Source organism: Rhinolophus sinicus, chromosome 18, assembly GCF_057876585.1.
Source record: "Rhinolophus sinicus isolate RSI-liver-muscle chromosome 18, RSI-T2T, whole genome shotgun sequence".
NCBI lineage: Eukaryota > Metazoa > Chordata > Mammalia > Chiroptera > Rhinolophidae > Rhinolophus > Rhinolophus sinicus.
The window spans coordinates 23,256,759-23,268,847 of NC_142518.1; the positions used below are offsets into that span (position 1 = coordinate 23,256,759).

General features: G+C 36.1%; 1 protein-coding gene across 8 annotated transcripts in view; it reads right to left on the minus strand.

Moving 5' to 3' along the window:
* DMD (dystrophin) overlaps positions 1–12,089 on the minus strand; it is a 2,122,179-nt gene that overhangs the window by 587,252 nt on the left and 1,522,838 nt on the right. For all 8 annotated transcript variants that reach the window (XM_074323910.2, XM_074323908.2, XM_074323912.2 and 5 more), the window contains one exon: positions 1,543–1,660. In XM_074323910.2, coding sequence (XP_074180011.2) covers positions 1,543–1,660 — 118 coding nt within the window. The remainder of the gene's footprint in view (positions 1–1,542; positions 1,661–12,089) is intronic.

The following is a 12,089-nucleotide window of genomic DNA, read 5'->3' on the forward strand; positions in this document are numbered from 1 at the left end:
CTGCTCATTTGGGACTGCACTAGAACAAAAAGTAAACTTCTATGGTAAACCACCAAGATTTACGAGCTTACCTTTATAGAAGCTAGTGCTACCCAATTAATACATTAGCATAGACCCAAATAAACTGAGCAACCAGAAACAGTTAACATTTCAAAATCAAGAAAAGTCTATTTTAATTAACAATCACTGCAACGGAGAGAGGAAATGTCTTTAGGAAATGCATAAACACATACCTAATTGCAGATCAAAAATGCATTTAATCCTAGTCCTAGTGATTAAGGTCATTAACAAAAACAACGGAACAAAATAGGAAGGAGTAAACAGACTAGAAGGAACATAGACTTTCAAGTCAGAAAGAGACATCTGCAAATTCCAAGCTCTGTTATTTGCTTAGTTTGTAAGCTTGAGCAATTTGATTAACCCTTCTCAGAAACTGTTTCTTATCTATAAAATGGAGATTATGAAATTTAGCTGACAGGATTTTGTAAAGCTCACACACACACACACACACACACACACACACACACGCACACCACATACTGCCTGATACGGAGGAGGCAGCCAGGCATTGTGCTTTCACTTCCTTAAGGAAGTGTCGACACAACAGAATGCAGAGTCTGAAGATGTAGACTCTTGGTTTTTGTTTTGAAAGCCTAGGCCTAGCCTAAGACAAAAGATTTGGATAGATAAAAGATAAAGGAAGGTTCTCTGTACTCCTGCCCTGGAAAAGATTCTTCTGGTTGTGGGAAGGGAAATGGGGAGGCACTGCAGGGGCAGTATGAAAATTCACTATCGATGTGTATCCCTGGAAGTAAGGTGTATGGAGGGAAGGGAAGAAAACCCGGGTGACCTGGACCTCATTCCTGAGGACAGCCTCTGAGGGGAACACCATGGAGAATGGTTTCCTCTACTCCTCCCACTACCACTCTCCCTGAACCCATGTACAGTCACTCTGAATCACTCTGTGTAAAGAAGTAGAAAGAAAAGAGCATGGACAGTGTTTAGGCAAATGGGCCTCAAACAGCCTCTCAGAGTTCCCACCCACCCCAGTGTGGCACAAGGAATGGTACAATAATTTCTGATATTACACAATGAGGGCATCAAAGTACCGGTAGCAGAGAGACGTCCAGATCTGGAAATGCCACTGCAGACGCAAATAAAAGCTAGTCTAGGAAGCAACTGCCTGCTTGGACCAATAACCAAGGATATGAGGCAGAGACTGGCATCTCCAGGGACGCCAGCCCAGCTAGATGACAAGTGAGGAACAAATGTTGTGTCACATCATACTTACCACGCCCACCACTCCATAGTTTGCAACTATAGAAGTCTGCACTGATGAAAATTATACTTCCTCTATTTTGTGGAATTACATTCAGTTATTGAAAGAAAACGTTATTTACTGAAAATCTCAGTATAATAGTTATAATTTACAAGTATTTTGCACTATTTTTATAAACGAGTGGGAGGTATGTGAACCTAAGTCATTACTGAAACTTTTCATACATCTTTCCTTAAGTTTCACATGCCTCTTACAAGACTTACTTCGATCAGTAATGATTGTTCTAGCCTCTTGATTGCTGGTCTTGTTTTTCAAATTCTGGGCAGCAGTAATGAGTTCTTCCAACTGGGGGCGCCTCTGTTCCAAATCCTGCAGTGTGGCCTGAAGGGACAAATACAACTTAATATTAAGGTTCACCAGCACTGTGCATTTCTTTTATGTAATACGAAGTAAAGTGTGATTTTCAAGCTAACCAAAGCACTTTTAGAAATAAACAAAGATGTTACTGGATATAAATCTCTAATGTGTAAGGCTTTATAGAGAACAATTTAACAAGAGAGGTGTTTCATTCTTAGCCACCCAAAATATTTCACAAGAAAATCTTGATCATAGATTTGCTTCACTGTTTAAGAGCTTAGACAGAGTCATTCCAGAGTACCTAGATTTACTCAACCCAATATATGAGTGCCAAGAATAAGAAATGTAATTTTGAATTATGACAATGTATTTAAGAGAAAGATAGCTCTACTTGTAATCTCATTCTGTGCGGTGTCAAAATTAAGGGGTATATTTCAGAAAGGGAAAATCACAGAAGTGATTTAAGAGATATAACTTGTTTAACTTCTTTGTACCTGAGATTCCTCACCTATAAAATGAGACTGATTTTGGGGAAATACCAGAATAGAAGTTAGTATTTATATTCTGTAGTACAACTAACTTTAATTTAATACTGCTTTAAAGCACCAAATAGAATGAAGCAAAGAAATATTTTTCTTATCTATAGGTAGCTATGTTAATCATTAAGAAATTCCTCTCTCCCTCAAGTGTCCGTCTATTGTCTCCGCCATCTTACTTTCTCTACATAAAGGGCCAAAATCCCAGTGATATTTACAAAGAAATTTTTGGGAAAAAAGGTATTACCCTTGTTCTCATTCTAAAATTGAATACATATATATATTTTCAATTTTGGAAGTATAATTAATATTTGTTATTAATTTATAGCCATTATATGACAGATGTTTTACACGTTTTCTCATTTTTATTCCCCTAATAACCACACTAATAGGCAAGCTTTCAAATTCTTCATGGTTTTAAATCTGATGCTCTTTTTGCTACCATAGGAAGCTTATGAAAGTGAAGAGATGAAATGTGGTCGATAGTACTGTTTATGAAAATTGGTTATCTACTATGTCCTTTGACCGCTGCTGATTTTCTAAAGATTTTTGTTTTTGGAAAGGCCGGATTTGATCATTCTGTAGTATTTCTTTGGTGAAGAGGTAGGACAATAGGCCTTGTGATTTAAGCTCAATTGCTTTTGGTAGTAGTAAAATCATGGGAAGAACTTATCCAAACATTACACATGTACTTCGAGCATTTTGCCTTCTCTGTATTGGAAATTTGGAGGGGCTAACTTTTAACAAATTTTCCACATTTGTACACTGTGATTGCTCAGAAGAAAAATCCAATTTTCAGGTTTCTAACTTTTATGGTTTCTTTACAAAAAAGGGTGTTTGAAATATGGAACAAACTGCCAAAGACAGGTATTGAAGTAAGTGGCATAAGTCAATTGGAGGGAACTGAACAACTTTTAAAGTGGGAACCACCTAGTAGCAGATAGATTTTATGAAATAAGATGTTTTCCAGGGTTAGAATGTTAAACTCTGGTCATCTGTGACACAGCAAGCTGAAAAGGTACTTTGGAATTCCTGACTCTTAAATGTTTAATATATTTGACAGATTTTTTTTAAAAAAAACAGACCCAGAAACTGCATATAAAGTCAAATCTTCCCCTCAAATTTAACAAAGAACTCTAAATACACGTAGCTAGCAAAGTATACAAATTCATTCATTGACTAGTTTTTACATTTTATAAATATCGAGTACTAGGCACTGTTCTAGCTGCTATGGATATAGTAGCGAATGAATGTATTAGGTATGCTTTGTGTAATTTAAATGAAAATTTGTGTTTTTTGATACTTGGAAATTTTTAGATAACAAAATTTTCTTTGGCATTTTTCTTTGGTTTAATATTAATTCACCCTCAAACAACCAAGCTATTCTTTGCTTCTCACTTCTGGATATATTATTCAATGTTGGCTATACTTTTTTTTCCTTCTTTTAGGATTACCAAGTTTGTTGAAGGAGTAGGTTGTAGAAGCAACTTGATTAACTTTAATCTGAACCTTACCAGGCTCTAAATTGAACCCGACCACAATGAACAGCTTTTACTGCTGAAATTAGCAAGCATGTCAGTTTAGACTTAAAACAAGCTATTTTCCTCTCTAATGAACAAAGTACCTCTCAGGGTACTGTGAAACCTGTTCTCTAGTTGGGTGATTCTCTAATCTTGCTGACGGACACATGCTTTGTAAGCACCTGGGAAGATTATTAATGACATCCTTTGAAGCAGCCTCCTTAAAAAAACTAAGGAGATTCATAACTGCAATAAAACTGTGCATTGTTAATGTATTTCAAAACAAAATACTAATTCTTTATCTTACTCTTTGGTCAATACATACAACATCCATTTCAAAAAGGAAATGGCACAATAATAACACATATTGCTATGGAATTTATCAGACACTAATATACTCATTAAATAGTGGTTCCTCAGAACAGAACGGGAATTTTCTTCTTCGATTTTCTTTCTAGAAATAAAGGGTAGGATTTGAATATGGCATATATCTAAGTATTTTTAAATTAAGATATTATAAAAACTGCCTGAAAAACCTTTTTGCTCATGAACAGAATACATGTGTGCAGTGAGAGGAACAATTAGGATTATTTTTTTCTTTTCACTGGGTTTTCTTCTGAGCATATTCTGTTTACTTGCTATTACAATTTCATTGACCTGGCAACTTAATTTTATAATCCCGTAACTTCTGAAATATAGTGATCTTCACCTCTAGTCCACCGAACCACCTACAGATGGGAGAACACCTTAGATCTAGTCATTACTCAAACTACCCACGTCCCAAATAGCCATCTATGAAATTCTGTTCTCTGCCCCCAATCTGGTGCTCTTACCAAATGCTACTCTCTCAAAATCAATGTTTCATCGCTAATCTTCATCCTCATATGACCTCCAGTTGTCTTCTACCGTTTAGCTTCCTCATTCTAGCTTGAGTCGTCTCTATCTGTCATGCTAAACAAGTAGAACGCTAATTATGCTTATTTATTTTCCTGATATGAGCCCAGATATTCATTACACATATAACTTAACTGAACAAAACGAAAACCATTACATGCTTAACCACACCTAAGGATGATGATTGAGCATGTATGTCTACATGGAATCTATCATTCTGGGAGAAACAAACACAAAAGAAAGGAATCAATGCTATTTCTAAGGAATAATAAGCCAGCTACTGGGTTTTACTAAAAACAGCTTACCCCTTGGAGATGAGAATTTATCATGGATTCCACTAGCTGAGCAAAGATGGAAGAAGAAAAAAAGCTTCAAATCCAAAATGAATCGGAAGTCATTAATCCTACTAAGTCCCGCCAGGGTTGAGGTAAGTGATTATAAATAGCAATCTTATAAAAAAAGGTATTAAACAATGAAGCCATACACACTATATAAGTAGGTCATTTTAGGCTGTGAGAAAGAATTACACTTTGTTATTGTATTTGCTAAAATGGAATTCTACCTAAATAATACTCAAATAAAAATCTTCATATGTTTAGTTGAATATTCAGAATTTATATGTCTAAGAAAAGACCTTAATAACAAACTCTTTATATTTTCCATATTTTTCTACAAAAATCAACAATCTTCACATAGTTACATTTAGAACAAAGGCTCATGGTGATTTTAATTTGTTGCCATTTTCAGGAAAGAAACACGAATTAAGTTGACATGTAATGTAAAAGTGTAGACCTTATACTCTTTTATCTACAACTTTAAAAATTAACATTAAATGTTGACAAGGTGAAATAGTTCACAAAACCACATTATGTATGGAAGAAAATAAGCGTTTGAGTCAGGTAGGTCCTAAACCCTAGCCTTTCTTGTAACTGAGAGTTTTACCTCTGAGGATGCTATCATCTGTCTCGCTTTCAAACGCCTCACTGAGCACCTCAATTCTGGCTTCTATTCCTGCATTCGACTGCTTCTCCAAATAGATTGGCCAAATCCAAAGTCATGTTTATTGTCTTCCACTTCCTCATTTCTCACTTACATTCGAAACTGGCTTGGATATTTTTGTCCTTGGCGTAACTTCCCTACTTCTCTGAATGTTCTACCAGCATCTCTATTGGTAACTTCTTCATAAAAACTTTCAAACGATAATTATCCTTTTGTCTTTCATTCATTCAAGAAATACTTTTTTAAAGCAGCATTTTATTTTTACACAATTTAAAACTTACAGAAAATTTGCAAATGGTAAAAGAATCCTACGTATCCTTGACCCAGATTGACCAATTGTTAACATTTTGCCACATTTATCATTCTATCATTTTCTCTCTGGGTGTATACATAATATCTGCATATGTAATATTATAGATATTGTTTTCTGAACTATTTGAGAATAATCTGCAGATATCATGCCCTTTACCATTAGATATTTCAGTGTTTATTTGTTAAGAACAAAGACCATCTTTTTACATAACCTCAGCTCAATTTCAAAGTCAGGAAATTTAACATGGTTTTAATAATATAATCTAATACACACTCTTCATTCACAGTATGACAATTATCCCGTTAACAGCCTTTCATTTACTGGTCTAGGCTCATGCATTGCATTTCGTTGTCATATCTCTTTAGTTTCCTTTAGTCTGAAATAGTTCTTTGCCTTTCTCTGAACTTCATATCAATGAATGTTTTGAAGCATACAGGCCAGGTATTTGGTAGAATGTCCCCCACTTTGGGTTTCAGCAAATATTTTTTAGTGCTTTTTCCAGTCATGGAGCTAAGCACAGGGGGTACAGCAATAAAGGAGGAAAAATTCTATTGTCAAAGAGAAAATGAACTAGTAGTGAGGACAGGCAGTAAATAAGCAATTACAGTAAACTGAGGTGAATATTATGGGAGGGGAAGCATGTGGAGTTAGCAAAGCATACAGCAGAGGTATCTAACTAAACATAGGGTCAAGAAAGGTCTTCTGAAGGAAGTAGAGCTTATGTGGTCCTTAGCCCTTTGTCTCAATCATACAAAATGTTTTTTTAAATCGTCTCTGAGGCTTCATTATCAATGTTTTTACTTTTTCACTTTTTAAAAATTTATTTTTCAATGATCATTGACATAAAATACTGCATTAGTTTCAGGTGTACAAAACATAGTGATTAGACATTGATATACCTCACAAAGTAATAACCCCAATAAGTCTATTACCCATCTGATACTCTACATAGTAATTACAATATTATTGACTATATTCCCTATGCTGTACTTTACATCCCTGTGACTGTTTTGTTTTCAATTAGAGTTGACATTTAGTATTATTTTATATTAGTGTCAGGTGTACAACATAGTGGTTAGACATTTATATAATTTATGAAGTGATCCCCCTGGTAAGTCTAGTACCCATCCGACACTATAGTTTTTACAATATTGACTATATTCCCTATACTGTACTTTACATCCTTGTGACTATTTTGTGACTACTAATTTGTACTTCTTAATCCCTTCACCTTTCTTTTCCAGTCCCCCAAATCCCCTCCCATCTGGCAAACATCAGTTTGGTCTCTGTATCTATGAGTCTGTGTCTGTTTTGTTTGTTCTTTATATTCCACATCTAAGTGAGATCGTATGATATTTGTCTGTCTCTGTCTGACATATTTCACTTAGACCATTACCCTCTAGGTCCATCCATGTTGTTGCATACATTTTTTTCTTTCAGTTTTATTTGGGTTTATTTGACAATTAGAAATTGTATATAAAAATTTACAACTTGATGCTTTTATACACACACACACACACACACACACACACACAGTGAAAAAAATCACCACAATCAAACTAGTTAACATATCCATCATCTCACAGAGTTACCTTTGTGTGTGTGATGAGAATATAAGATCTACACTCTTAGCAATTTTCAAGTACATATTATTATTAACTATAGTCGCCATGCTGCACATTAGAGCTCTATTACTTATTTATCTTATAATTGAAAGTTTGCACCCTATGACCAACATCTCCCCATTTTTCTAATTCCCAGGCTCTGGCAACCATCATTCTACTCTGTTTCTCTGAATTCAACTTTATAAAGATTTTACATATAAGTAAAATCATACAGTGTTTGTCTTTCTGTGTCTGCCTTATTTCACTCAGTATATTTTCCTCCAAATTCATCTATGTTATCACAGATGGTAGATTTCCTTGTTGCTTAAGGCTGAAAAATATTCCATTGTGTGTCTGTATCACATTTTCTTTATCCATTCATCTGTCAATATACACTTAGGTTGTTTCCATATCTTGGCTGGCGTGAATAATGCTGCAATAAACATGGGAATGCAGATATCTCTTCCAGATCCTGATTTCAATTCCTTTGGCTATATACCCAGAAGTGGGATTGCTAGATCATATGGTAGTTATATTTTTAATTTTTTGAGGAACTTCCATACTGTTTTCCATAGCGGCTGCACTAATTTGCAATCCTACCAATAATACATGAGGGTTCCCCTTTCTCCACATCCTCACCAGCACTTGTTATTTCTTGTCTTTTTGGTAATAGCCATACTAACAGGTGTGAGGTGGTACCTCATTGTGGTTTTGATTTCCATTTCCCTGATGATTAGTGATGTTGAATATCTCTTCATATACCTGTTGGCCATTTGGACGTCTTCTTTGGAAAAATGTTTTTTTTTATGTCCTCTGCCCATTTTCAAATTGGATTATTTGCTTCTTTGCTGTTGCGTTGCATGAGTTCCTGATATATTTTGAATCTTAACCCCTTATCAGATATATGGTTTGCAAATATTTTCTCCCATTCCATAGGTTGCTTTTTCATTCTGTTGATTTTTTTCCCCTTTGCTGTGCAGAAGCTTTTTTTTTTTTTAAGTTTGATGCAATCCCACTAGTCTATTTTTGCTTTTGTTACCTGTGATTTTGGTGTCATATCCAAAAACATCATTGCGAAGACCAATGTCAAGAAGCTTTCCCTCTATGTTTCCTTCGAGTAGTTTTACATTTTCAGGTCTTTAAATACCACTGTTGCTAATACCCACTGCAGTGGCCATGGGAATATGAAAGCCTTTTACAACTGGACCTAACTGACTGAAGACCCCAGCTGCTGCATTTGGAAATCCATCACTGTAGTGAACAGAAACCACGCCTCTCGCAGACTGCTCCCCACCAATGACTGAATGTGACAGAGATGCTAAAGCAAGACTTTCTTGGGAGACGTGGGGCTCCTCTGGCTGATTTGGGCTCAATGACTCCCCAAAAGCTTTGCTGAACCTTCTTTAGACTTCACTTTGGGGTGCTTCTACCCAACCTTCTATTATTTCCTTCATTCTGGGTCAGACTTGCATTTTGGTCTAAGGGTCTCCCACCTTTCCTTTCCTCCTTATTTCCTTTCATAAAGATATTTCCTCTAATGAAATCATTTCCTGTTTAATCTTTGCTTGGAACATTTAATCCCAGCCCCCCCCCCACTAATACACCCACTTTTGGCCTTCTGAACCCTAAGCCTCTCATCAACTCTTTACATCCCCATAATATGGTGACTCCATGATATTACCACCTGCATGTATAGCTCACAATTATTGGACATTATTAACATAACTCTTAAGATTCCATTCAAGTAAATTACTAATTTTAAATTAGCTCTATTAAAAATCACTGCTACTTTTTTTTTTAAAGGGGCATGGCCATTATTTTCAATGAGCCTAGAATTTATTTGGAGGATAAGAAGATTTTGATGACCTACATGGTAATGGCGTGGTTCCATTATACACACGTAGCTTAGGAACACTATGATAGCAAAGCAAACCACCAGAAATCCTTTATATATAACAACCACTAGGCTTCCTGGAAGACGTGGCAAAAATAACTTTTGATTAAGTTTTCAGAGTATGGACGATAGCAAAGCTAAGACAAAAACAAACAAACAAACAAACAAACAAACAAACAAACAAAACATCCAACCTCTTTGAGTAAGAAGTGCCTTGAGCAGACAGAGAACTCAATCATGGCCAAGTTCATTGTTGTGCAACTTGTGTAGTTGCACTGGGCTCTGCAGATAGGAGGACCCCATGCTTGGTTTACTGCACTGCTATTGCCTTTGAAATTATTTATGTTTTTAAACAAGGGGACCTGCGTTTTCATTTTTCATTGTTCCCCACATATTTTGTAGCTGATCCGGACCTCAACCCTGAAGTTAGCAGAGAATAAAAGGTGTGCACTTTGTCTAAAGCAGTAGTTAATTGGCGATGGGGAAAGAATGCATTTGAACATGAATTAAATTATATCAATCAAATGTCTCTAACGTAGGTCCTGAGAACTTATTTTACATTTTTGTAAGTAGCAATCATGAAGCTAAAGAATACATATTTGGGGGGAGGAATCACTCCAGGAAAAGAAAAATAGGACAGTTGGTAGTCATCCAAGATAGGACCCAGCAGTACCAATGTGTATTGAAGAAGCAAAGTCATTCCACTGTAGGAAAAAGAAAGCAGGGGACCTGCAAAGAAAGTGGTGAACCATCTGCGGAAAGAATTTGGGACTGAAAAGGGAGCCTGTGGTTCTGGCAACAATAATGGCTGCTGGAACCTCAAATTCCATTTCCAGTTTTAGCTAAGTATTAGTTGTTCCCAAAGCTAGGGTGGTCTTGGGAAATACATGAGAAACAACTAATAATTAATTCCAGTTACTAACCTACAACTTTATGCCCAGCTCTTGGCTAATACACATAGACAAATAAAACTTGGCTTCTTTCCTCAAGGAACTCACAATTTAGAAAAAAAAAAATCATAAATAACCAAAACAGTAGGAAATAACATAAACAACAATTGTTGTTTGTTGAGAACTTATATGTGCCAGAGGAGTCTAACATAGAGTAGTGGTTAAGAGAACGGACCCTAGAGTCAGGTTTCTTGAGTTTGAATCCTAGCTGCCATTTACTTGGTGAATTATTTTCAACAAGTTACTTAACTGGTCTCTTCATTTCCACCCTGTAAAATGAGACTAACAAGAGCATATACCTCTTAAGTTTGGTATGACAACTGATAGGGTTAATATTTGTAATAATGCTTGGAACATTTCCTGTTATCTAATAAGAACTATAAAAGTTTTAAATAAAATATCAATCCATTTAATTCTCATAATACTCTAGGAACTACTTCTATCCTCATCTTACAGATAAGGAAAATGAAAGAAAAAGAAGTTAAAGCAATTTGTCCAGGATCACAGGTTAATAAGTGGCAGAACTTCTAACATAGGCAGTTTGGCTCCAGAGCCCACACACCTAAGAGCTATGATATCGTTACAAAGGACCTACGCTATAGTATAATATAGTATAGCTATAATATAGTATAATTATTATACAGTTGTGCTTGAATGGGACAGGAACATGAAAAGGGAAATTAACTATTTAACTAATGAACTGATTAGTACTGAAATCGTCAGGGTCCCTGCAATAAACAAACGACCCATTGAACGTGTGAGTAGGAGCCTTTCCTCCTCAAGGTCTGAAAGGCTAAGTGGATGGTGCAGTTAATAGAATCTGAGAAGTAGCTGCAGGGAGAGGACCTCCTGACAGGTGCTGTGGCTGTCAATATTGGGACCTAGCCATCATTCCCTGATTCACTCTCTTCTCACCCTCTGCTCTGTCGGTGCTTTCCAGTAGAAGGACTCAACCAACGGGCAAGGAAGCCCTTAGCTGCTGCCTGTATCATTCGGCCTAACTTCCTGCAGGAAGTTAGACAGTGAATCTGAGAATGTATCCAGCAAAAGTACCAAAATGAATGGTAAAGACAGAAACAACCACTAAAAGGAATCATTGAGGGGAATGTCCACAAATGGGAATTGTCGAGAAAGACTTCCTAGAAGGAATAGCACTACAGTTGAACCTTGGAAGATGTGGCTGGGTCACGAGGAGGGCATTATAAGGGAAAGAAAAACATGAGCAAAGACATGGAAATGAAACAAGAGTCTCAACTGGGCTGGCTGGTGTCCAAAATTCAGTGGAAATAATGGGAGATAAGCTCAGACAGACATAGTGGAAGTACTGTATGGTTGGTTCTTTACAAGTCAGTTTGGGGTGTTTGCATTTTATTGTGAGGAACTGGGAAACAATGAAGATTGGAAAACCTGAAGCTATAGGAGCCAAGATTTTTGTAATTCCATCCCTTTCATCCCTTTGTACACCTTATTCTTTCTGGCTGGAATACCTTTATCAGTTCTTGGTGCTTACCTGGAAATATAGTAAATGGATAACCATAATGTATTGATTGACTAGCTGCATAAACATAATAAGGGTAAACAATGACGCAAGAAAGATAATTATAACTGGAAGGGTGTGGAAATTACTAGAACACACATCTCTGTTTAAAGCAGTGTTTATTAGTATTACAAGTTACTTATCACTGAACTATTGAAACCTATGTAACTTTACTAACAATTGTCACCCCAATAAACTTTAATTAA